Source organism: Anomalospiza imberbis, chromosome 9, assembly GCF_031753505.1.
Source record: "Anomalospiza imberbis isolate Cuckoo-Finch-1a 21T00152 chromosome 9, ASM3175350v1, whole genome shotgun sequence".
Taxonomy (NCBI): domain Eukaryota; kingdom Metazoa; phylum Chordata; class Aves; order Passeriformes; family Viduidae; genus Anomalospiza; species Anomalospiza imberbis.
In genome coordinates, this window is record NC_089689.1 from 16,605,283 (window position 1) to 16,633,106 (window position 27,824).

Consider the following 27,824-nt stretch of genomic DNA (forward strand, 5'->3'; position numbering starts at 1 on the left):
TTTTGGAAAAAGTAGTATTTGAGTGCAAAACACAGCATGCAGGGGATGTTCATGTCATTTCCTTTGGGCTATTTTAAGCATTTTAGCAACAAATCAGTTCAGAAGACCTGATGTCCTCTGGCCCATGAGTGGGGACCAGCAGGCACCTGCAGCCATTCCAAGCCCCAGGAAGAGGGGGACAAGGTCTCTGAGCACCTCCATTAGATGGCAGCCAGCCGTGGTCTTGCCTGAGTGGGTGTTAGGCCTGAGATCAGCAGCAGTGAGGAGGAGACCAGGAGAGGGAGGATGGGCACCATGAGGCTGTCTGGACCCACTGCCCCACAGCCACACTGTGAGGCACCAGCTCCACTGTCAGTCTGTGCTTTCCATGTCCCCTCTGCAACAGCAAAGCCTGTTCTCACTCTGCTTCCAAAAACATTTGCTGGGTTGGATGGTATTTTTTTTCAATTGCATATGAAAATTCAGAGGGTGGGGAAACCTTAAAAACACAAGTTGGAACAGTGACACTCAGACTGCAGAATGCTTGAAATAACAAATTTTTTTGGCAAACATGGACAACTCTCACATCTCACTAGAAGTAACTTTTGACCTCCAGACCTCAGAGAGTCAGTTTCAAAAAACGCAGCTTTGCACAACGTGCACTGAATTACTACAGTTCTCATGTGCATACAGTCGGGTAATTATGTATGCAAAAGTTTAAATTAAGGCCAGAACAGACAATGTACTTTAAAATACTCTGAGTTTAAAAAGTATATTTTGTTTTGCTGCAGTGAGTTAACCTGAATGCAACAAAGGGTTTACCAAATAAAAGCTCTGCCTCTTCCTTTGTGCAATGATTACACTGTCCAAAGTACAGTCCTTGACAACCCCAGTAATACACCACTGCCTTTAGCATCTGATGAAGATCCACTGCAGAAGGAGGACAGTGCATTTTGGCACAGTTGCAGTGAAAAAGGATCTCATTTAAGAGGGCATTTGCAACTCTCCACTGGGTTCATCTGATGCTCTTGATAGTGCCTAATTACTACATTTATCTAACCACATAGCGACATCCTGGGTATATGGGAAAAAACCTGGGAAAAGCCAAAGTGATGATACACTTAAGCAGAGCACCCTGCAGCTGTTCTGGAGGGATTTTCAAAATATGGGGCAAGCCCTTAGAAACTTGTAATTCCTACTTTGAAAACTTGGACAGGCTGGTCTGCATGAAGGTTCAGGGTGTATGGTGCAGAAATGAGGTCACCCTCCCAGGCTCATTAGACCCACGACTAAGCAAAGCTATCACTTTTCAAACACCAAATGTGGGAAAGTGCTATCAGCATTTCCATGCATGTTTTACTTTAAATAGTTGCTACTTGCTCATCCTTCTCTTAGCTGAAAATTACCTACATACCTAAATGCATACACTTGTTATGTGCCTGTATATATTTATTTTAAAATAGCTTATGCATATATAACACAGAGACACAAAAGTTCTCTGATGCTTGCTCCTGGAGGGGTAATAACACAGAAATATTTAAGATGATTCAACAGTGGACGGCTCGGCAGATGTCTCCAGCATGGTGCAAGTCATTAATGTCTGCTGACTCATCATAGCAGTTAATTCGTGCCTGGCTCATGTTCCCGTCATCTCAGCAGCAATTTAGTACTTGGTGAATTTTCTCTCATCAGGAGTAAATGTTATCACAGACTTGTGATTATGTGCTATTTGAAACTGGTAGAGCTAAAGCCATGTGTGATAATAAAAGGTAATTGTTTACCTTTGAAGTTGATATCTATGGCCTTTGCGGCGCTCTGCAGGAAATTGGGCCAGTCCATGACTGCTCGGGCAGTCAGGCTGTGTCTGACACCCTCTCCAGGGCGTGAAAATGAGGTGGGTGCAAATGCAGAAGTTAAAACAAGCTAGTGGCACTTTTATAGACTTGGTTTCCCCTACTGAGTGAAGCTGAACACACTGAAGAATTCCATAAGGGAAAGGTTCCCCTTCTATTTAATGTAATGACGTTGCTGGCTAGAGTGGAGTATTCAAATTTTCTTCCAGTGGAAGGATGAGTGATGCAATACCAGCTATGTACCCATAAGCACACCTGAGCATAGGCCCAGGTGTCACAGACACAATGAAAGGCAGGGGAGCGTGTCAGCGTGGGGGTGCCCAGTGGCTCGAGGCCAGCCCTCAGCCAGCGGCACAGCCACCTGCACAGGGCTGGCTACACTGTGCAAGCAGTGCCTGAACACCTGAGGCCACCACGTCCTGGGACATGGCACAGCCAGCATCACCTCCATGTCTGGGACTTGATGCATGTCAGCTGATGGATAACCTGCAGAAGACAGCATTTTGGGTGCTTCAGGGACAATTTTTCCTTCAGCAGCCAGAAGCTGCGTGCAATTTCATGCCATCCTTAGGAAGTAGACCCCTGAGTGCCCAAACCTGGTTCTGCAGTTACTGGCCTGGCTGTGGGCAGACACAAACTGCATTTACCATGAATTCCCTGATCTAAGAAACAGAGAAAGGTGTAAATCAGGAGTACCAGTTGAAGGGATTTAGTGTTTGCAACATATGCTATTTACATACTGTTAGCTTTCACAACTCATTTTCAGTGGATTATAACTACTCCTAACAGAAACGGCCAGGGAGATGAAGAGGTCTCAACATTTTTGCCTGCTTTTCCTTTTTCCATCTTATCCTCCCAAACAATCCACATTGGAATTCATAAATAAAGACATATGCACATTTGGAGCATGTTCAGATCAATTATCCCACATAATTTTTTTGGAGCTGGGAAGAAGGTATATTGCCTAAACGGTAATGCCTATGGATCTTTAATATTAATGTGATGCTCAAGAGATAATTACTTCTCATGAACCGGAATGAGTCTGGCCAAAAAGGTTGAACACATCCAAAATTCAGCTGATTTGAGTGCAGCTAATTCTGGCTGAGTTTTTTTCCCCCCCTTCTGGACACACTGCCAGATGTAATAGAAATAAACCCCATTGAAACTGGCTGAGGATACGTATCATATTCTGATTGGTAACAGATTTGCAGATTATTGGACAGGGGACGAGAATTTACTAAAATACAAAAGTTAAAATACCATCATAGTTCAAGTATAGCCCCTCCAAAAAGAAAGTCTTTCCCAAGAGGAATCCTCACATGGAAACACAGCTTCTGCCCTGGCAGAGGGTCCCAGAAGGAAGAGAAAGGAAACCATTTACTGCAACCCTGCCCATGGACAAATGCAAGAAAACTCTGGTGCCAATATGATGGAAATGGACTTTTGGAAAAAGAAGAAAATATTAGGTTTGGATTGAATTACAACCTAGAAGTGTCAGGCCTGTGGTAGGATGCTTAGTGGGTAACACATAGAGAATGGCAAGATTCAAAGCCTGAGTTAAAAAAAGCTGCCTCCATCACTTTACAGAGGGAAAAGCACCTCTGTCTCTTGTATGGGAAGGGTATGAGAGCAATTGCATACCTGCCCTGCAAAACAACACTGAGCCCAGCTGACACAAGCACAATTGATTCCTACAGCCTGGAGAACTGCTCCTCTGCATGGGACTGCCTTCCAGAAAGCTGCCCAAAACAGGGCTGGTGAATAAGGAAAGCAGCTCCTGGGCAGCCCAGCTCTGCCCTGGCTCCTCCATCCTGCTGCAGATGAGTCACGGACAGAGCCGGAAAGGAAGTAAATGCAAACACATGGCAGTCAAAATGGCTTTCACAGAAAAGAAAACATTGGGCTGGAGCTGCTGTGGGTGTGCAGCATGGAGCTGGCCCTTGTGGGATGGGCATCTCTCGGTGTGCAGCTTTGTGCAGCCATCTGCCATGGCAGAGGCAGCTACCAACATTTCCTGACTTGCTAAAGCTGTTCGCCAAGGTCAGGTTAAATATATAATTTCTTCATAACTGAGTTTTAAATGTTTAATTTACATGGTTCTGTTTGACATAAAAAAGCCTGGAAGATGGAAAAAGAGGCGGCAGAGCAAAGGATAAAGCCAGCAACCCTGGATATAGCAGGAGTGGAGGGACATAAGGGGGAAAATCTCTCTGGAAAGAATACATCTGTCTACTTCTAGTATTAAATGCAAACATACACTTAAACATATAGGTTACACATTCAAATCTGGAAATACCATATATTTATCCTGTGCCACTTTTATTTCACTTCCTCATACAAGGACTGTTTAATGGCTTTTAAATGCACTATCATGTCCTCACCTCTCCATAGCACCTCCTTGCAAAGGCAGGTGACAGATGAACTGTGGTGTAGCAAATCCCTCCTGCAGGAACCCCCTTTTCTTTGCTCTGGAGGAAGGATTTTGGCTGTGCTTTTTTTACGGCTGGTACTTCTCCTCAAGAAGTACCCCTGCAGCTGCTCTTGTTGAGCTTTGTGCTCTAACAGGAGTGTAAAAGAATCTATAGAACACCCCCATCATTTTTATTTTGGTGGTCTGAAAGCACTTTCTGAATAAATTAGAGGCAAAAGACAACTACATTTTAAAGAAAAGGTCCCAAAATTTGACAATGGGAGAAAAAAGTACTCTCCTGGCAAACTTTGTCTACTCTTGCACCTAGAATGATGTGACTTTTTATAAACCATGTGCCAGTACTGCAGCTTCCTAAAAAGTTTACCTCTAAGCACAGTCAACATAATGATTTTTACTGGTCTCCTCTACCAACACAGTCTGGACCTTGCTATGTGTTCTTGGGCCTTATTCCTTTTACCATCCGGGAAGACCTTTCCAACAAAGAAAGGTCAACACAATGTATCTCCAAAGTCAGAGAAAACACTCATGATTAAAGATGCTCACAGATAAGGGCCATGACTTTTTAAATGCCTGAGTGACAAAATAATTCAACCCATTAATATTACTACTACAAAATTGAGAGTATTTCAGTAGTTCTCGCCAGAAATACTATTCACGTGTATCACGGATCTCGGGTTCTTACTTTCCAATGAATTCTCACATGCATGTCAGGTGTACAGGCATAAGAGAACAGCCAGCCATGGCATGTTTTGTCAGCATGAGGTGAGATGCTCCACTCAGCTTTTGCATAACTATCCAGCCATGATTTTAAGTATTCAATTCTACTTGTATGACTTCTTAAAATTCCCTGCAATATAATTTTACTGATGGGAATGCAGAAAGATAATTGCTTTTAGAGAAAAGTTTCTTTTTTGTTTCATATTCATCTGGCTTCCATAAATAGAACAGGAGACCTTGAACAACAGCAATATGCATTCATGTGTCTCTAGCTATTTATTTACAAAGCTAGACCTTGACAAATCTAATTTGTTCAATAAAATTATAAAGTATGCACAATAATTCATTTAGACAAAAAGGCTTGAAAAGGAATGTCACTGGGAGCGTGTCTCATCACTGGAAGTGATCAGCTGATTCCTGAAGAATTGGCAGGTGCTCTCCTTTTGGAAAGCAGCAGCGAGGTAGTACTTAGGAGAGGAAAAAAGTGAGGTAGGAATCAGAGTAGTTCTTTATTCAGACAATAATTATACAAATTAGATCCATGAAAGCCAGAGAATGACTGTGCCTTGAACCCTGTCTGTGTGCATAGAACAATGGAAAAATTAATAATTAAATCTATTACATATGCTCAAAACTCAGCACAAAAGATACTTCACTAGCTCAAACAATTCTGAATTTTCATTTGAATAAAGCTTTCACACTTTTTTTTCTCATTATATATATGTATTATATCTTAAATTTAATAGCTTATTTTGTTGCCTTTATGCTTTAAATTAATAAGGCACTAATGTTGAATAGCATTAGCATGCTTTACAGTCATTACTTGGGGGGGCAAAAAAATCCCAAGTTTCCTAGTGGTGAAATATCTATTTGCCCATAACTTCCTGTCTCTCATAACCTCTGCTAGCATAGCTTGAAACTTTGTGCTGCTTTTCGTACCAGAAGACTTGTTTATATGTTCTGGCTGTGGCTGGGGCAGGATCTGAAGGTAACACTATTCCGTTAAGTTTGCACAAACAGTTCAGGAACAGACTGAAATCTTTTCAGCCAGTTAAAGCAATTAGCAGCCAGATACACCGACCCAATGCTATTTCCTTTGTAAGAAATAATTTAGCCTCAGAAACACAGATGGCTCAGTGAGTTCTGACCCAGAATTATTTTCCTTTGGCCGGGCGGGGGGACGCAGGCACACGGGGGGGCTGGTGGGGGCGCAGAGCAGGGCGGCGGCTGAAAGACCAGCTGACTTCACCCCTTCGCAGCTGGAAATAAGGACTGGCTGCAGCATCTGAATGCCGAGGGTGGAGGGAAGAGGATATGGGGGAGAGAAACCACTGAGAGACTTCAGATGTAAAAATTACTGAGAGTTCCTCCAAAGTCCTCTTCCTAGATGGAGGCTGACTCCAGGCCCTCACAGCCTACAGCCCACGCAGGCCCTCCGACGGCTGCCAAGTCAAATAACACTAATTGCATTACAGATTGCAAGCAGAATTCGCTGTTCTTTTCAACTAAACCCAAGACTTTCCATTTCCACGTTGTTTGGGGAATTTAAGTGGTGTGCATATTCCTACTGCCAGCCAGGATATGGGGTTAGGAAAGGGGTGGCAATCGCTCACTCAGAGACCAAAAGCAGATCTGTAAACTTGAGAAACCAGAGAGAGTAACTGAAGGAGCAGGCTAGAGACTGACAGCTGTGGGAACAGGAGCCTTGGTGGAGGCTGGCTGCCCCTCACACACCCTGGGTAGTGCAGCCCGACGGGGGCGGCTGGACCCTGCTCCAGTGTGGGGAGTGCAGCGCCACAGGGGCCCACAAACCTCCTGCTCTCCAACACGGGGCACCCACACCCACGCTCCCTGTGCCACTACTATGGGAGGCATCTGTGGGGTCATCCTGCAGGGGACACTGAGCTTAGCCCTCATCCATCCTCCAGAAACAGGAATGTGGGACGAGCAGTGCTGAGGCTGCTCCCTGAGCACCAGTGGGGAAACAACCCATCTCAGGGGGCACAACCACAGCTAGTGGTGCTTCCCCTAGCAGTACATAGGGGAGCGACTTTCAGCATCACAGCATAAAATACTCTCACTTCTCCATAACTTTTGGAGTAAATTTTAAAAGGTTTAAAAACCTCTGTAGGAAAACCAGATGCCCATATTTAACTTAAAAACTTTACGTCATCCTATTATTTCCTCAGAAATATGTAATACAGAAATGCATGCATGTGTCCTGTCTCTTTTTGCTTAGTTGCACATCGCATTCAAAACCCCTAACACTACTCAGTATTAAAGTACTTTGTAATTATTAGGATGGCTCCCATTGTCTGGCAGCCTTCAAAGAGAAATGAACTCCAATTTTTGGAGTGAACAGAAATTCTGACAAACCCTCCCGTCAGTCATTGAACACGGGAAGACTCCAATCCTCTTGAAAACCTCCTCAGGATTGCTCACCCCACTCCATCAGCTGCAATGCAATACACATTTCACACTGCAGCATCCTTTTCAGTGGCATTTCAGCTGAACAGAGATGTTAGACTGTCGCGCTTATTTAAGCGGAAGGGTTATCACCGTTCCTCCACACAATACTATATAGCTCAAAGGTGCCATAAGAAGCCCCAGAAATATGCCAAAAAGGTTTGTGAAAATAAACAACGTAAATTTGCTCCTTTAAGGATCATCATGACAAATTTACCGCGAGGCTGAAGAGATAAAATGCAGCACTTTAAATACCTAAACTAATCAATAGAGAGAGCCAAGCATGCAATCCATTTTCTGAGAAGGGCAACCTTTTAAGGTTAATTCTTCATTCATATAAATACAATGCCAGGGTCATTATTTAACTTGAAGCAGCCCTTCATTAAACTATAATATTGGGCTGAATTTAGCACTAAAATGAGCCAGCCCAAGCAGCCGCCGTTCTGCGAACGCGGGCCGAGCGCGGGAAGGCCGCGTGAGGGCCGCGCTGTGGCGGCGGAGCTGCGGCCCGCGCGGCATGCCCGCTCCTCGGGCGCCATCTAGCGGCGGCTGGGGCTGGGGCTGGGGCTAGGGCTAGGGCTAGGGCTAGGGCTAGGGCTAGGGGCTAGGGCTAGGGCTAGGGCTAGGGCTAGGGCTAGGGCTAGGGGCTAGGGGCTAGGGCTAGGGCTAGGGCTAGGGCTAGGGGCTAGGGCTAGGGGCTAGGGGCTAGGGCTAGGGCTAGGGGCTAGGGCTAGGGGCTAGGGCTAGGGGCTAGGGGCTAGGGGCTAGGGCTAGGGGCTAGGGACTAGGGCTAGGGTTAGCGTTAGGATCAGGTTTAGGGTCATGGTCAGGCCCTTGGGGTTAGGGTTAGGCCCTTAGGGTCTGAACGTTTCCGAACGTTTCCAGGGATGGTGATTCTACCACTTCAGAGCCTCACCAAGACTGAATGCAGCAGCTACTAGTTTATCTGTCCTCAGATTCAACTGAGAACATCATCTGGTTAAAGACTAGGCTTTTTCATGATAAAAGTGATAAAAAGCACAAATGATCTTTCTGATTACCTGCCATGTCCTTGCGACTGTGCGGCTGCCTCCTCCTAACAGGGCCAGGGGGACAGCGAGCGGCCTGCACGGAGCAGTTTGCGCAGCCAGCTCTGCCCGCGGGCGTGCGCTCCCGCTGCAGCTCCGCAGGGACACAGCTCCTGCTGCTGCCCGGCCTCGGGCGGCCGCCTCTGAGTCCCTGTTTGCACAGGGGGTCTGAGCGGGGAGGCCAGGGCCACATCCTGCCCAGACACCACTCTCCAGGGCTCTCTGGCAGCACAGGACTTCAGTCACTTGTTGGCCAGATCATTCCATATGTGAGTGCCAACAAAACAAATTTCCTGTCAGACCTTGAGGGAAGCCACTGATCTTGCCATGCCTCATTTTCTCCCTTTATAAACCAGAGCTAAATACTTCTTTTAACTGTATAATAGTACTATAAAAATCCAGTGCTGTTTCCATTTCTGACTATCCCTCCTTTTGTAACACATTATCTAATTTCTGTCCCGTAATAAACTCAACTGCTACTCCATCACCCTTCCAATATTGCTTGAAGAAGGAAACAAAGCCTCTGTGACTAAACCAGTAAGCTTTTCTCTCACCTTTCTCTCCAACATTGTCCACTGTGATCTAAGTGACACTGGGGAGCACTGGTGTCATCACCATCTGCTGAGGTGCAGCACCCATATGGGGACAGATACAACCATCCCCATAGTCCTGGGACAGACACTGCTTTGGCAGCCACTGGCCCGCCACACAGTTGTGTTCATGCACAGTCAACTTCACAAGGAAAAGGATTAGCAGCGCTTCTGGTCAAAGCAAAGGAGATAGCACGAGTTCAAAATGACTTTCCCGTGACCACACAGGAAATCTGCAGTGAGATGGAGGGCATGACCAGAGACTTGTGACCACGGCTCATGCTGGGCACGGCAAGGGGCCATCTCTTCAGCAGTGGTGGAAAGGCACATGCACATCCTTCTGAGATATTGATACAGAGTAAACTTAATGCCTTTCCTTGGCATAACCTATCTGCAATGTGCTGCTACTGGCCTAAGAGGTGAATTAAAAGTGAACTCTCTCTCAGCACTTGCAATGGATTTCTTTGCTTTGTACTTCATTTCTCATAAGCAGAGCATTACTTAAATCTACTGAACTGAATTTTAAAAAGAAAATAAATCCTTGTGACTATTAGAAAACAAACAAACAAACAAACAAACCCAAACATGAAACAGGTCTTCTGCCTTTTGTGAGAATCATCTGCAACACACAGCCATGGAGGGTCTGTCCCCTGTGTGTACCAAGCGCTGGTGGCAGCCAGCAGCAGTTCCAGGCAGGAACTGATTTCACCGGTTTCCCAAAGGTAAGTGCATTAGCACAGATCGCTGCCTAAGACAACAGAGGGCAAACACAGGAGACACACATCTTCAACAAGAGGGCCAAAGGTGGCAGCACAGCCATGGGATTCTGCTGGGTTGGCGGGGTGGGGATGGCTCAGAAGTGAGGGTAATGGCAGCACGTTCCTGGTGAGCACCACAGATGTCATGTGCCCTGGACACAAAGATTCTTCCATCCCCATAAAAACTGAAAAAACTTATTTTGAAGGGCAGGGGGAGGGGAGCAGAGAGATGTAGAAACAAATGGGTTCAAACAAAGTTTTATGAGGAGAGCTGGAGTGCACTCAGCCTGTAAAACAGCCCATGGTGTGTCAGGACACCACTGGGCAAAGGTACTTCATGATGGTGTATAATCAGGTTTTATGAGAGGGACACCACTGTCAACAGGTGATTGAATGGCTTTTTGCATGATGGACCTTGCCAGGGATCAGCAGGGGGAAGGACAGAGACGGCCATTTACCTTGACATGCTTCTTCCACACAAGCCAAACTAATTGCACACGTCAAAAGGAAAAGGCAATGCATGGCTTTCATCCGCTCCTGATAACGATCAGATAGGGCTCTTCCTGTCTTCTCCAGCAGCCCTTCCTCCAGCATAGCATGCAGAGGAGGAACAAAATACAGCTTTGAAGGTCAGGTAATGGCCTAATTAAAGCAGAATTCCAACTCCAACGCTGTGGCCCTGCCCTTTTAAAGCACAGCACTGGGTCAGGCTGTCAGTTGTGGTTTAGTGCACTGGTGCTGTTAGCACACCCCTAGTAATATGCTCTTTGGCTTAACGCAGGTCATTTGACAAGGAGGTTTCTAAATAATTGCAGCACGTGCAAAAAGACGTGTTAATTTTAAAGCAGTTATTGTCCTGTGAAGGGTGCCTACCCCCAGCCCTGCTGGAGATGGGGAGTTTTCAGAGGCCATGAGAGCAGGTTTCCCCTACAAAAACCAAGGAATAGAGTGGGCAGTCAGGGATGGGGACGTTGCTATAGAGGCTTTTGCAGCAATAGTCGGGCAGAGTTTAAATCTGTTACTTGCCTAGAGTTCCAAAAAAGCGTGCAGTAGTCCTGCAAGTATGGAAAGCCCTAGGAGCTCTGCTCTCTAAAACAATGTTCTACCCCTCAATTTGCACAGGCATGTATTTATGGCCCACTGGTGTTTCTTTGGAGTGTAGGGGGAGGTTATATTCCTTTTGACAGCATTACTGCATGGCAAGGGCACAGGTGCTCTTGGGCTCGTTTTCAGTTAGACATAGGCCTGAATGTATAGTGAAAAGTGAAAAGAGTTTTTTGGCATAATCTCAATCCAGTATCTTCATGCTTTCATTTTGTATGACTAGTCCTTGCTAGGGCAGGGAAAGATGCTTGCTTTCTTTTTCAAAATTAAGTAAAATAACCTTTTTTTACCCTGTTAAATATTAATAGAGTTTGGGCAAGAGAGATGTTGGTCTGGGAACAAAAGTGCACAAGTTCTATATAATATGCTACTTTCTGTGTCTCCCCAATTCCTTCCACCAGCTGCATACTTCAGCACAAGGCTAGCTCAAGACAAGGCTCTGAAACACCACTGTTCCCAACAGCTACAGCTGTCCAAAAGGATCAGATCACCGTCTCTGATATTTTTCTCATTATTTTTTAAAGTGGTTAATATAGCAGGTAAACAAAGAAGCTAATTGTGACATTTCTTTTCAAATCTTCAGAAGCAAGAATCAGACCTGAAGGGAGAAAAGCAGGTGCAATTGCTGCTCTGTAATCCACTAACACTGTCAGCACAGCTAGCTTTTCCTGTTCTGACTCTTTTCCAAATCAGTCAAACAGGTTAGTTGCAACTTTCAGAACACAGTTGTATGTTGCTTTATTTCCCACTTCAGGGCCTAGGATTAATTCTGGAGTCCCAAATAACAGTATCTTGTTTCCTGATACGGCCAACAACAGCAAGTTTGAGGTATTTATAACTCATGAGCAGTGCTGCAAATACAGTGGTCCCCTGACACCTACACCTGTTTTTTGACCCTTCATGGTGCCTGAAACATGACAGGCAAGTACAAAAATTAAATTCCGTATTAAGACATAAATTATTACTTTATTATATTAAAATGCAGAGGTTAGTACCCATTAATTGGGAACATTAGTCATGCCAAGGTAGAAAGCTATACAGGAAGAAGATTAAAGAAACGACCTAAGAGCAGCCTGTGCAGGGCTCAGGAGGTCTGAATTCCCGACTCCTCCACAACGTTCTTGCCTAGCTGTAGGCAATTCACATATATCAACACCAGTGCTATATTTGCAGACACCACACTCTTGGCTTAGGAGTGCAGTGAAAAACCCAATCTTGCTGTTATCTCAGCACACATCAGTATCAAAACAGCTCAGCAGGCAGACCCACCAGGTGTAGGCCTCCTTCCTCTGAACTGTTCCAGGCTGCTGTACCTGACAGCCGGCAGCAGCGTTCTCACTGCCAGCAGAGAGGGGAGTCCAGCGCGCCATTCCCTCCCGGGCACAGGGCAGCCCTGGGGAGGCACTGCCTGCCATGCTGCAGCTGGGCGAGGCTGCTCAGGCAGCAGCAGCAGCAATCAGAAGATGCAGCTTCTCAAGACAGGTAAACCCCACCAGAGTTTCAGTGCCTTACTTCTGACACAGGACAACAGTACCAGATTTTCTAACCAAAACATTGTAAAGGGTAAGGGGACTTTATTCAATACTATCCAGTAATAAACAGATATTCTGGCAGCCACATGGCAATACCAACACAGGCTTCCCTTGGATCTGCAGCACTACTGCTTTATGTGCCAATAAAAACATTTCTGTGCAGTAATACTAACACAGCTCTTTATCTAATTGATCTACAAAGAACAAACATCTATAACTGCCCCAAAATAGGTAAAGAACGTGCTTACCTGATGGAGGGACTTTTCTCCGCTGGACAGATGATGATGACAACAGGTGCCCAGAGATGAGTGGAAACATGAAATGTGCCAGATGCAGCAGTTCACCTCTGGCACCTGTGTTTGTCTACTTGCTTTGCACGTGCAGGGTGAAACATCTGTCTCTGATGAGTAACTGTGGGGAAGTTACTTAAACTTCTCAGTTATGCTCTGTGTCATCTAAAAGACTGGAAAATCAAAATTCCTAAAACCTGACACCAATATCTCACAACTAACCTTTCTCCTGCCTTCAACAGGCAAGTCTTCAGCCAGCAGTCAGTTTTTACCATCTCTTGGATATTCTTCACAGGAATTGGAGACATCAGCAAATGCTAATAAATCTCATTATTTGATGCATTTATTGAGAGTTGATGCATCAGCAGATGAAGCCTAGAAACCAATCTGCAGAACCCTAAGAAACACTCCTCATCTGAAAGGACATTCAGAGAGTGGAATTCTATCAGTTTTGAAGTGATGTGAGTAAGGATTTGTACCAGCTTTAGGCAGGGTGAAACTTTGCTTTGTTTTTAATTTACATTGCTTAAATTTTGTTTCTCAAAAATCCTTTACGATTCTGTTGATGGCCTGTTTTTTGTGGTGGCAACATCACATGAAAACCAGCTATTTATTCCTTGAGGGTTCTCCCTGCCCCCACCTGACTTGGGAAGAACAGCAGTATGGGGTTTTTTGATTTATATGGAAAGAGGAAACCACCCTGGGCAAAAAGTCTACAGTCAGCAGAAGCAGCACTTTTTCTTCAAAGACTTAGACACTAGGCTCCCAAATGATTAATGTTTCTAATTCACATTTTTCTTGCAGATGTGATTACAGAAGAGAATATGAAGAGGAAATGATTTTTTAAAAAACTGTTAGAAATGTATATATGTATTTTCATAACAAGGCATGAAACAGCAGAAACCAATTTTCTGGCTGGTTTTAAAATAAAAAAGTCAACAATTACAAACTCAGATGCCAGAGTGTTGTGATGTTAATACCTTGTCACAAAACTAGATATTATGTTTTCCTAGAAAGCTACAATACTTGCCCAACCTGAAAGAAAACCACCCAAGAACAATTTATTATGTAACTACATATTAACATAAATAGCTAAAGTCAGGCTCCACACTTGACAAATGGACAAATACTGTCAAATACCACAACATTTAGTTTGCATTGCTTTTAGTTATGGAGTATCACAGACTTCAAGAAATTTTAGAACATCCGGTATGGCTGTTGTACCCAGGTCCCCATTTTCTAGTCTTCTGTAGTACCTTTGGAACTAGACAGGAAGACTTCCAGTCTTCCGTCATTATTTGAATTTGGATAAACATAATGAGATTGGCATGGGAGAGAGTCTAGTTTGGATTTTTAACACATCATTTCCATGCATATGATAAAGGACAAGAAAGAGTTTAAATTACCACACACAAACCAGACATGAAATGATGCAATTAATTTGAACAATCATCTGTGAATATCTATGATAAACCATGAAGACATCAGGGATTCTCTCTCCTCTCTCAGTCACAAGTTACACAATTGCCTTGGAAAACACTGTTGTCAAAGGAGCAACAAGCTTTGACATCAGGATCTTTAATTGCAGAAAACTCTTATAAACTTGTTTCCTAGGTACTTGAACTGAGTACAGCCCCAGCTGTACTCAGATGCTGAGAGACACGAAGAAGCTGGGTTTTGAAAGCACATCTATGCATCTGCCTGTGCCTCTGACTACTTACAAGGTTTTCAACCTTGTCTTCAAAAGCTGCCTTTGGCCTTGTAATTCACTCCTCATTTTTCTTGAACATTCCTGGTTGGATGAGTTGGGGAGGAGAGAGTATAGAACCAAAGATAGACATAAGCTTACTGCAAAGCTTTGCTCAATAAAACCTGACTGCAGCCTGATTCTCATCTTGTCAGGCACTTTTCCTGCACAAAGTATAAAAAAAAGAAAAATATCCCCCCCCAGGTTAAGTATCCTCGCCAGATACATGGGGTAGATGTATCCAAACTGTCCTGTGCGCTGTCAGCAGCGCACACGAGCTAATGCAGCACAACATGTGAGTGCTGCCCCCACACGCAGGACAGGGACCTCCACTGCCACCAGGCTCTCAAAGGTGACCCTGAGTAAATACCAAGTTTGATAAACTCCATACTGGAGTGTGATCTCATGTCCCACAACAATACCTGCAAGATAAGACTTGTCCTTTTGAAGGCTTGTGAAGGAACAAAAACTAGCACACTATCTCACAGAACCAGCTGAGAAAATGGAGAGACTGAACACAGATGTCATACACTCATACATATTTTTCCACACACTTGGGGGATAAAAAAATAAAAGGACATTGACAAAGAATGTTTGCTGGTGTGGGGAGGGCACTGACACATTCCTGTTTTGCTCTGTTTTAAGGGGAAAACTCCCTGTTTGTCTTACAAAAAACCCCTCAAAGACCTTATTGAAAAGTTTTGTGGAAAACATTTACAGCCATTTTTGCTGACAGTAAAACTCATGTTTCCAACCATCTCTCTGAAGTAGCCTTTAGTATTAACAGATGTCTTGTTGGAATCTGCCTGAGCCAGTGAACTCATTCTGAATGGACAAAAAAAAGCGCAGCATTTTTGCTTCACATAATCTGAACATTAAGTTGCTTTCTCCCAGACTTTATGGATTTGACTTCTATCATGCAATTATTATTTTATCTTCAAGAAGCAAAGACCTCAGATGCAGAGCACATGAGCCTACCAGTCAATGTAATTTACTTTTCCAGATCTATAGCTTAGCTGTAAGTAGTACTGCAGCAAAGTGCGGGAAGTCGGTATATGGTCTGGGTTATAAATAGGAGCCATTTCATTTGGTGGTGTACAGGCCTTGCTTATAATAGCAGCAGCCTCGATGGCTGCAGCTTTAAGTTCATTAATTCAGTCAGGAGAAAGCACTGAAGACCCTAAGCAGATAATTAGGCCAAAGACAGCCATCATAGCTGTTAATTTACACAATTACTGCAATATTTAGTGGTCTATATTTCTGCCTGTACTTTCCTCTATTCTTTACAGACTGTCTTCACAGATATAAATACACTCCTCCTTCCCTATCGACTGCTTTGCATGATGTTTGCCCATATTTACATCCATTGTTACACACTGCTGTGAGGCAGTCTTGACAAAGCCAGCCTGTAACTGCACAAGTTTCTAGCATTCCTTCTCCTCTTGCCAATTCTCCAAGTCATACAACATTTTTAAAGTTATTAAATTCTAAATAAAGGAGATTAAGGATTCCAAATTCTATTCTGTGCTAAAAACAGCAATCAATAATTGTCAAGACAGTAATAGTGCCTTTAGGCCCTCTAGGCCATTATTCTCTACACTAGCTTTTCTCTTTTTTTGGTAAAGAGACAGTTTATAATTTTTTCCAGTAACTGCTGCATCAAACTCAGAGTTCTGGTAGAGTTAGAGCATTCAAATTATCATACCAAATTAGGTATGTTTCTCTTTCAAAAGAGAACAAGGTTTTCCATTATTAGTACTGAAACTATGTTTGAAATAACACATATATGTATACAAAACAGCAGTGAATAATTTCTTAAAACATCAGAGGAATGCAATACCTGTATACTTGAACTATAACCACAATTCCCAAGAATCACCATTTTAACCTAGTTTGTTCCCAGATTTTAATTTTTTTCAACAGGAAGATTATTCTCTGTGCAATTATTTTGACAGTCATATTTATTACGAAAGGTTAATGTCTCTGCAGCAAATACGAGAATGGATTCAGGATCACCCTTGTAAGTGTGCAGAAAAGGGGGAGAGAATGTTTATCACAGTATTTTCCATTTTTATGAGGATGCAGTTGGTATTATGACAAGGTTAAAGGTCTCAAAGCCTTCATTTTTAGGCCACAGGTGTTCTTTGTAGAGGTTTTTTTTTAATAAAGAAAATTATTAGTCTTTTAAATTAGCTCTTATTGAAAGTTACCACATCTGTGTTATGTGGTGATGGAAGCTGGGGGAGGAGGTCATAGCAGGGGACTTGTGCTTGAAGAAAACATCTGGGTATTGCTTTGACATTCACTAGGAACTTTTTTTATTTTATTAAAAAGTAAGGAAATTATATTGAAATCAACTGCAAGATGCAAACAATAAATAAAATGAAAATACAGGATCTGAAAAAAAATAAAATTGGTTGGAACAAAAACCACCTTTCCCTTCTATTCCTCCCCTCCCATGAATTCCAACTGCTGAGATTTATTACATGGGCAAATGGCAGCATCAGTTAAAAAATGGCTCAACCCATACCTACCACATGCACTAGTCATTCTGTCTTTCAGAGGAGGAGCTGCTGTCATTTTAAATAAAGCTTTTTGTTGTATTGCAACTTATTTTGGCTGTCATTCTATTTACTACATCCTAAGGTACAGTGACCTTAGGAAGTCCTCTACATAGGCATTTTTTTCCTCCACTTCCCCCAGCTGATAAAAGCAGAGACACTTTGTTTCCTGTGCACAATTATACCTATCACTTCCATTCACAGGAGCAAGGAAAAGTCTATTTTCAGCAAAAGGGGGATTTAAAAGCCATCAAAATCCTCAAGTGGAAGTTGCTGAGTAATTCCATGATGGTTCTTAATTGTTAAGGCTGGTAATTACATATTTAGGAACTACTGCATTAAGAAACTTGGCAGGGTGAGATGATGTTCAGCTCCATAGCACACACAGCTATATGGCAGTGGTTACAGTATGCCTCAGAAATCCTAAACAGCAGCATACCCATGCTCACTGTGTTTTCTTGTTCTAAGTCCTTGTTTACAAATGCAAATGACACTTCTAGTCTACTCAAGTTCTTACACCACTCTCAGCACTGCAGTAACTGAGGGTGTTCCCATACCACAGCAATTGCTTGGTCATTTGTTTCCTCAGGCAGGGAAGCACAAAGGTATAAATCCTCTTTTTTAATGCCAGTTTTCTGTTCTTACAAATCTTGGCTTTTGTATCAGGAACCTTTCAATGACACCTTCAAGCACAGTGTATAACCCCTACAAACTTAAAACATATCTGGTCACAAAGACCACGCAAGTTCTGAGGGCCTCTAAATATATTTGGTTATAGCTGTATGAAATGATTACAGACGAGCTACACTCCAGCTTGCCTCTCCCCTCCAAAATCACAATAGCTGCCAATAAAGTTCACAATACTGTATAGCAACATGCTCCAGAAAAAAAGCATTCAATGTGAATGTGACATGCAAATATTAAGACAGGACACCAGACTTCTTTTCTTTCCCCTTCCCAATGGGTGTTTTATTTTATAGCATTTGCATTAGGTAATCAACTGAAACACTTAAACAACAGAAAGCTGGCAGCACAGTGAGGAAAAATGGAGATTATTTCTCAAACAGCTGTGACAAAATTGTTTCAAGTTGGAATAGTATTGCACAAATGAATCAATTTACGGAGGGTGAGTGGGAGCAAGCATCTTCAACATGGATTGTGAGGAAAAAAGGCACTATTTAGCTGTGTGTGTGTTTAAAAATAAAAAGGTCATGAAGCACAATCCATGTTTTTCAAAATTACATTCAGTACTGCTTTAGAAATGCTCACAAACCTGTCTCTTTTGCAGAAGCTACGGAAATCTGCTGATGTAAGTATCAGACAGTACAAGTGTATGAACATTTATAATTATGCTCCAGAAAAGTCTCAGGAAGAGAGGCTCTTTCTATAAATACTGCTGCAAAGGTTACACAGTTGCATAGGCTTACAGTAAAGGAAGCATCCATCCAACTAAGCAGCCTTAAACTTTCTTTAAATTTAATCTCTAGTAGTCATAAAACATGCTCTAATTTTGAAGAGCTAGATTGGCAGTGCACTTCAATCAGGCTTTTCCATTGACTGCTTAAGCAGCACAGTTCAGACAGTGTCATCCACACACCTTTTTGTCACATACACCTTTAAGTATACATATACACATCAAGCCAGGTAAGCTTAATGGAAAACTTTAACAGAAGTGTAAAAGAAAATAACTGAATTTTTCCCCAATATAAGATAGAATTACTCTGAGATCATCAATAAGCGAAAGTTTATTCCGGTAATGTAAAAATAGCTAGGTATCTTCAGAAAAACTAAATACCCAGAAAAGGCATTTCAAATGATGAGGATGGGCTGGTTCTCCATCTCCTACATTGTATAGCTATAAATTTTAATGTGTGATTGAAAATGAAGCCATGATCAGCATACCAATAAAAGAGAGACTGCTAGAAAATCTACCCAGAACAAGCAGGAATGTGCACAGAGGACATTCTGCATCCTAGCCTTGGGTCTGCTTATAGATGCACTAACAAAATAAAAGTGAAATTCTTGTGTGGCTGCAGAATTATTAAGGGAAGGAGCTAAAACCACTGTTGCTCTCCCACCAGCACTGCCCAGAGTATCACAAATGCCCCAGGCATACTGTGGGCATGGCTGCGTAGTCACCTGCACAGCAGGACCTCGCGTCTCGTGCTGACATCAAGAGTTTCAACAGGGCTAAAGTTCTGCACAAAATCTGGGTGGGACTTTTGTACAGAAAGTACAGACCAGTGTAACAAAATCTACTCTCAACTATATGTACATATATGAGCATTTCAGCACTTTTCAAATGAACTTAGCCCTGCAAAAAGCCAATCTCACTCCTCTACAGAGAGTACAGTGACTCCAATTAAAAGATCTGTGTTCAGGAGGCTGCATAATAGTTTACTGATCATACAACCTGCAAAAAACAAAAATTCACATATTGCTGCTTTCCTCTGAGTCATGAAGGGAAAATAAATGAGATAGATCATATTTATATACTGTAAAATATTTTTAATGGCAACAACTTGGATTGTTTCTGTTTCCAAACAGAAGACAAATAGAACAGATTATTAAAAACCTGTAAAGCTCCTTTTCTTAAACTGTCTTTTAGGAAATCCAATTTGATAGTTCTAAATTCAAATTATTCTAAGTTCACAGTTGTCCTTAATGGTTGCACTAGATATACAAGTAGACAGTCTTGGTTCCTTCTGTGTTCTACAGATGATCACATTTTCTGAGTACATCTGAAATTAGTACCGCTCCAATTGTTGTTAGCATTTCTAAAAAATATTCCTAAAATTCTTGTTTGTCTCAACCTTCACAGTTCACAGCAAAGAACAGGAAATGATATCTGATTAAATAATATGTGTTATCTTACATGAACTATGAAAAATATATTCTCTTTTAAAAGTAAAAAAAATTGCATTGTTTTATTGGTTTTGTTATTGGAGTCTTGTAATTAAGAAATTCAAAACCCTGGAAGGAAAAAAAAGAAACATAACTTTCAAAACTGCTTATAGAATAGAAGAAGTTTCTGTAGACCCTACTAAAATCAGTAGTTTTGTCTATTGTTTTCTTGTCAACATTTGTCTACATACCTACTTAGATGAATATTTTGCATTTTCACTTAGCAAGCTCTTCAGCCCTCTTAGAGGTGCTCTGCTGAAAATTCTGAAGGAGATTCAAGAAGATAAACTAATCTGAATTAGAACAACATAGTAAAAAAATCTAATATAAAACTATCACTGAGCGGAAATCTTTCCTGGGATTGTAAATATTTATTTTACTTTGAAAAAAAGTGTCTGCTTTTTCAATGAAAACTTTTAGATCTCCATTAACTACTTTTTGTGTATGACTCCTCAGTTCCTTTCAATGCCTTCATGTGTGACCTAACACATCCTATATCCAAACATGTTGGCATTACTATTGATGTCAACAGACAAGAACAAGAACAGGAAGTCTTATGCATGGTTCATGCTATATAAATGGTAACTTATGAGAAGGAACTTCCCTGATTATTTGGGAAGAACAAAGAGAAATCTATTTTTAAAATCAGAGGGGAAAAATCTAAAAAAACAAAGAAACTGCAAGATGTACTTGATAGTCTCTCATTATCCCCTCTGTAATTGGGCTGTTACTTTTGGCTGCAGACATCCAGTTCACAGACCATTTTCCATTTCCTTTGTTTTCATTACAAGAACAAGCTGGTTAAAGAAACTCCACTCAGTAATTTTAAACTAAACCTTCAGCATCATACCTTAAGAATTGAAACCTTTCCCACCATTCCTTTCTTTGTCTCCTCAGTGCCTTCCCAATCAAATCCTTCTAAGAAAAGGCAGGTGGAAGTTGTGTAAATACTCGTCTCTTTAAGAAAATTCAATAGGAAAAATTCTTGCAGTGCTCCACGGCCATTTGCTATATAATGCAGTGGCCCCAAACATCTGTTCTCAAATTTCAATTTACCTCATTTGCCAGGTGTTTCACATTGTTAGTAATTGCAACTCACAAATTTACAACAGTCATGTAAGGCAGTTACATAAATACAATTATGTCAATCAAGTTCACTGCAACTTTCCCAACCAGACTGCATATGGCAATTTTCATCCTGTTCTCTTACCCTAATAAAAAGATGAAGACTACTTTTCTGTAAAGAGAATCCCTGGAAAACATTCTGGTATTGAAGTCAGAGAGGTCACTGAAGTGTGTTTCAGCAATGTCCAACAGTTAACTCAACCAGGAAGTAGATGTGATGTTTTTCACTTCACACATAACAGAACCGGTGCAAAAAACCCCACTTTAAACTAGTTACTTTAAACCTTTTGGTCCAAATACATAAAATAAGCAGTATTTACAGCATTTTACTCGTTTTGTAAATGCAATGCTTTAAAACACATTATAAAGCACCTCAGTAAAAATATTCTACAGATAAAAGTACTGAAGTAGTAGGAAAACCCTAGCCATACCACAGCTCACTAGGAGAGTCATAATATGGATTCACCAATACCTCCATTTACAATTATTACAAAGAATCCATGGAGAAACTTACAGAATTTACAATTTTATACCACTGCATAAGGATCAACTAGAACTGCAGACAATACCAAATTTCTTTCCCAACCTCAGTCAGTGGTGGTGGTGATCAAAAAAAACAAAAAATAAAAATCCCACTGCTCCGATTCTTTAACTTTTTACAATATTAATGTGAAAATGACATTTGAACACTAATGAGTAGTTGTAATTTTTTAATAAAACCACATATATAAATATGGGCAATTCCAGCAGCAGCAGCATTTCTCAGCAGAACATGATTAACCATCCCAATTAGTATCATGTGACATGATTCACTAAAACAAAGCACAGATGTCAACCAGTTATTAGGACTACTCATACTGTATACAACCAAAATTTCCATGTTGAAAGCTGGGGAAAAATTATTTCCTCTTCACAGAAGTATAAATGAAAATAAATTGCTCTGAAAATTAAAAAGAGCATCAACAGAAGTGGTTTTTTTTTTTGATTGTTTATATTTTCAAATAGAACTGCTGTGTATTAATTGCTCTGAATTACAGTGTAGATTTCTTCAGGTTAAGGATATTGACTCCCACTGAAAATATTAGTTAGATAAAAGAAATGAAGCCTTTGCTTCTGGATTACCAACACAGCTATATCCAAAGCCCTGGAGGTGATCCACAACCCACTTTTCTCGTATAAAGAAATGTCTTGGAGGGCTACAAGCATTCTAGTTTCCATGGCTGAGGACTAAGATGATGATGTGGCCAAAGATTTAGGTCCATAAATCTAACAGTATAGCATTCTTAGTTTGATTTAGGGTAAATCTTTTCATAGAAAAAGTTTTGAGCCAGAATATACAATTCTCCATCTTTTTCCCGAACTGCATGTGCTCTGACAAACTGAAATTGCTCCAGTGCAAATTCATAGAACTCATTCTCCATTTTCCAGATTTCAGACTGCTGTAGCTTGGCAATAGTTTCTTTTGTAGGCAGTTTTTTCTCAGTTGTTTTCCTAAGATGCGACTTCTTTCCTAAATGCAAAATGAAAGCAGTAACTTCACTTTCAAATTCATGTGCTCAAAAATGTTTACAGTCCTTTGTTATTTACAGAGATTTTATACTCTCAGTGTGTTGACACACTGCAGTAGAAGGAGCAGGCTTTAATCCAAAATTTATTAACACAACATGCAGAGTTGGAAAACTGCAGCCTCTCTCACTAAATGTTTATGAATTTTGCATCCACTCTTTCAGTTCTTCCTGTTTGCTCTAATAAACCCAGGGAATGAACATTCATTTAAGGAATTAGATTACTCCATAATATATAATCTACCTGGAGCAAAACTGATCTTTCAAAATTAAATTATTTAGATGTTAATCTGATATCAAATGTTAAGAATTTTAGAAACTGCAGAGACTTCTTTCATAGAATCTTAGAAACATTTAGGTTGGAAAAGACATTTAAGGTCCTCAAGTCCAACCACAAACCTAACACTGCCAAGTCCCAGTCAGCCATGTCCCTGAGTGACACACCTACATGTCTTTTAAATACCTCCACCACTTCTACACATCTTTTAAATACCTCCTGGGAAGGTTATATTCAACTCAGACTACCAAAAACCTTCCTGTTCTGGTGTAGCTCTCTGTAGCTCTCCATAAAAGAGAAAAAAAATCTTGTTTTCTCATTATTTCAATTGTCTGTTTCTAATCAAAATATAATCTCTACTAATAGCATTTAAATCATTATTCTCCCATCTTAATAGGATACTATAGTCTTATCACAGATGATACATAAGCCACATCCCTGTTGCAGAGTTTCTGAGACAAAGATGACCAAAATGATGACCAGATTTTCCCTACGGAGTGCTGTTGCTTTGTAATTAACTTGTTAATACTGTATATCTAGGCTCTGTACATCAGATCCTTTTTTCTCCTCTATTTGCAGTTAGAAGTCCTGCTAAGATAGATCTTTTCTTCATTATAAATTGCATGGCCAGCCCTAGAAACTGAGCTACATCTCATAGCTAGGAGCCCAGGAAGGTAAACATCTACTTGGGTCTCTGCATCCCTCAGGCTTTATTGCTCAGCAAACCAGGCTGCATTGAGCACAGTTAATTTCAGCAGGGCTTCTGAGGAAATGGAAATCTGCCACATCAGCCACTTTAAAAAAACTGAAGCCACTGTAAAACCTTAAAAAAAATTTCTGTTACAAACACATCACAATGTTACATGCAATATACCTATACACCCACCTTTACCCCAGCCATAAATATTTATCATTTGTGTAAGGCAGAAGGATACTTGGACTAGCATCACCCCCAAGAGAGAGAAAGAGAGTGAGAGAAAGAGAGAGAGAGAGAGAAAGAAAGAACTGAAAATCTTCGAAAAGGAGTTTCTTCTTTAGGAGCATCATCCAGCTGAGAGGCAAACCTGGCAGAGACTCAAAACTATTCATCTAGATCTAAAGAATTTACACTAAAAAAGGCAGTAAGTGGATGAAAAATCCATGGAAATCAACTATTTTAATACCTGTCCGGTACAGTTCTGTGGCACCCCTGAAGAACCGGGGCAAAGCTGCCTCCAATAACATGATAAAGTCTTCAAGCTCTTCAGTAACTCCCACTAGGAAGTATTCATTAATCAGATTGTATTTGGCTTGTTCCAAAGCCCATCTGCTTCCCACATTCCTAAAATGACAGAGAACAATTATATCAAGTTCTGATGTCAGCCAACAATCTTTAGTCCCTAGATGGAGATTACTTCACAACAGGACATTTGTGTAGGAAAGGCAAGACTTATTCTAAGTTATAACTATTCCTAACTTCATTTCTCTTTCCAGTTCCTCTTACCTAAAAATGTGACTCCTCTACTTGTAAAATAGTCTAAACAAAAATACCCAGTGTGTGTGTATATGATTAATGTTTCTATTCAAGCAATTTTTCGAGGATTTACACTATCTCAACATTAATACTCTCTCTCTACTTTCACATTAGATACCAGAAATCTGGCAAGAACATACCTTCCCTTTTGCACCTTCTTTCTTTCTTTCTTTCTTTCTTTCTCTGCTTCTCCACATGGCCAAAGAGTAGACAGGTCTGAACAACAGGCACTGAAAGAGGAGCTCCCAAGTGGCCATTTACTTTGCTTGTGTTTGAATGAACAAAACCTTTGACAAATAATTGCCCTTGCTATCACTCAGAGTCTTTCAAAAACTCTATGGGATTTTTTTTGGTTTTTTTTTTTTTTTTGCTAAAGAGTTTTTTTAAATCTTTGCCATTATTATAAAATATTTTGCATTGACAGATGGACACTATTTGCTTTTGTTTCAGTTTCTGCTAAGTAGCATTGACTACTAGATATCTGTTAAATGTTTAAAAGCATAAATTTATCCTGATCTCAATTATTGTGTACTCCCCAGGAATTTTACGAGCTTGAACTAAAATATCTCCATTCTAAAAAAAGGACACTTTAGTCTGACATAAGAGAAAAATGTCAAGACTCTAAATCTGCAAAAATGATTTTTAAAATTGAAAACATGTTTTCCCTCACAGTACTGCTGACACTGTATTGTAACATACTGCTAGTTTAAAGAACTGCAAAAGTGTTTCTGTAAATCCATCTTCAACAGAAAATACATTACTCAAGTATCCACTGCTTCACTCTGTTCAGTCCCTCACACTTCTATCAACTGGACTACATATTGTAATTTGTTAAAGCTGAGATTTCAGCACTGATGTACTTGACGAACAAGCCACATTTATCTCCCTACCAGCATTCTGAGCTGTGGCCACAGAAGAATGGAATTTGAAGCCAAAGTTTCTCTGGAGCACAGTCGGAACCTCCAGCTGCCACACATTCATCAAAGGTCTGGAACAAAGACAAAATTGAGCTGAGCTTTAAAATCTCATGTATGTATCAAACATCTCAAACTGGTTAGCTGTTAAATGTAGTGGGGACAGAAAAACACATATATGATGGTCTAGAAAAAAAAATTCAAGCCTTGCTTTCACAGTGTTATTAGGATGATCTACTGTCTCAGCTAAATAGTACTTGGACAGTCCTTCATGGTTACAACTAATGAACAATTGATCTTACCTGATACATTGATATACCTTTGATATAACTTTAGCAAAGGCTATTTGTCAAAACTAGCAAGAATAGTCAATAAGTGTTGGTATAATTATTTTCCCCTATAAATGAAGTCACTAAAGATACAGCATCAAATGCCATAAGGAATTGTGTGATCCTGCAACAGCTGGATCTTTTTTAACACAGAACATTGTGCATTTTGTGTTTTAGATAAACAAGCTTCTAATACATTTGAATAACGACAAATAACTGCCATTTCAGAGGCTAATTTTGTTTTGGCAATCAAAAGAACTGAAAAGAAGTTGTTCACAGCATAACAGAATATTCCATACAATGTTACTCTCTATCTGGATATACAGCTGTAGTAACAGAATTTCAACTGCAGTAACACAGTTACAATAGGAACTCCATTAGTACTGGAAGGGATTTGTAAATGCTTTACTGTGTCACCATAAAGGAAGTATTTATGATATTTCTAATCAAGATATAAGGCCTGTATTTAAAAAAATAATAGATCCCATAGACAACTTTTGAGATTCCTTCTTCAGTATAATTACAAGTTTCTGTTCAAAACAACTATGTAAAAACACATTTGTGTAACTGTTTGGGGTTAAGAACAACATAATTTGCTTCTATTTTGAGGTAAAGTTTATGAGATAATCTGAAAAAATTATTGATACTATGCCAAAGCAGGGAGTAAATTGTGGTGCCTTAGTTCACACTGAAGTCTGAGTTTAGAATAGCTTGTACATGTCTCATATCATAGATAAAAATGCAGCTGAAGTAGGGAAACAAGACATTGGCATGCTTTCCCTAGCATAGTTCTCTAGGGAAATTCTGCACTCATCTATTGTTAAATGCACCTCCTAAATTATGAATGTTTATACTAAAAACGAACTGGCATCTGTGCAAAGAAAGATTTCTTTGCTTATACCTGCAGGTTATTTTACAATTAATAAGCAAGAGGAAGCAAGCCATTTTCTAAGTAAGCTGAAATAGGACAGACTTCCTTCCCCACTTCCTCTTATGCACCTACCTTGGCTGCTCCATCCAGAAATTTTATTATAATAAACCCTTGCCTCTACAGACTCTGCATTTGGAGCCAAGCTAACTATGACTGCAAGCACAGGGATACAGAAAACAACCTAGTTTAGAATTCTTCTATATAAATGCCATGGCATGGACTAGGAGGGGACAGGAGTATAAAATACATTGAGATTCCTTTCCACTAATAAAGGAACCACTGAGTTTCACTAGAGGTAATTTCTGATCTTCCCTACTTTTCAACTGAAGAGCTTTTCATTCATCTACTGTAACACATACTAGAATAAATACACTGCAATTGGCTCAATCCATTTTTGAGCTTACTGAATTTTATAACTAATGCATGGAAAACTTACCTCATCTATACATGGACAGCTCCCCAGGGACACTATGGAAAAATAGTACTACCTGATTTACATGAAAGAAGCCAGAAGCTTGATATAGTAAATCAATTTCACTTCAAATGAACTTGAAATGCTTACAGAACATGTTAAATCTGTACAAAAACAACTAAGTCTCTCAGACCTAAAGAAAGGGGTATCTTAGTGACAAAATGTAAAAAGCACCTTTAACAGAAAAGCATTAAATTAATAATGCAATGCATTACAAGCATTATAAACAGAAATGCATATGACCTTTCTCCCAGCAAATCACAGCTTACAGTGCAGTCTACCAAGCAGCAACACTAAGGGTTTTTGGCATGTTTCCCAGTGACTACTGAACCAGGTTGTTTGGATTATAATTCAAAATTAAAATAAACACTGTTAAATTTCACTCTTTTTAATAAGTTGTATTTCCTAGAAACAGCTCAGACTTAGCAGCATGCTCAGCTTTCCAAGTGACTGATCTCCAGCAGGAAAAAGGAAGACAGGCTACAAAAGATGAGATCCTATCTCTCTTTTTTTAAATGCCTTTATGATATCATATCACATCACCTGTTCATCTGTTTAGCCAGTTCTATAAAGACAATTTTTAAGCTTAATTACAATTTATTCTTGAAGCTTTCCTTTTCCTACGCTGCTGTGCTTCAGGATACCCGGACAAACTGAAATGCAGTAAACTGAAGATGGCGCTAAAGCCTAAATAACAGA

General features: G+C 40.6%; 1 protein-coding gene and 2 long non-coding RNA genes across 7 annotated transcripts in view; 1 reads left to right on the plus strand and 2 right to left on the minus strand.

Annotated features, from left to right (window-relative positions):
• The window catches only part of LOC137479445 (uncharacterized), a 42,871-nt gene extending 34,882 nt beyond the window's left edge, over nt 1-7,989 (minus strand). For both annotated transcript variants that reach the window (XR_011002260.1, XR_011002261.1), the window contains exon 1: nt 7,267-7,989. This is a non-coding gene — a long non-coding RNA (uncharacterized lncRNA). The remainder of the gene's footprint in view (nt 1-7,266) is intronic.
• Nucleotides 7,990-8,605: 616 nt separating this feature from the next.
• Nucleotides 8,606-16,947, plus strand: LOC137479442 (uncharacterized). The gene is made up of 2 exons (XR_011002257.1): nt 8,606-13,252; nt 13,592-16,947. It is a non-coding gene; the product is annotated as an uncharacterized lncRNA (long non-coding RNA).
• A 4,870-nt stretch (nt 16,948-21,817) lies between these two features.
• HS2ST1 (heparan sulfate 2-O-sulfotransferase 1) overlaps nt 21,818-27,824 on the minus strand; it is a 73,690-nt gene continuing 67,683 nt past the window's right edge. The window contains exons 5-8 of one of the 4 annotated variants that reach the window (XM_068199892.1): nt 25,370-25,467; nt 24,620-24,709; nt 24,130-24,287; nt 21,818-22,634 (exon numbers count right to left, since the gene is read on the minus strand). In XM_068199892.1, the coding sequence (XP_068055993.1) occupies nt 22,408-22,634; nt 24,130-24,287; nt 24,620-24,709; nt 25,370-25,467 (573 nt within the window). In that variant the 3' untranslated portion in view covers nt 21,818-22,407. Of the gene's footprint in view, nt 22,635-24,128; nt 24,288-24,619; nt 24,745-25,369; nt 25,468-27,824 lie in introns of those variants that run through there. The other 3 variants (XR_011002256.1, XM_068199895.1, XM_068199896.1) reach the window with 3 other exon arrangements.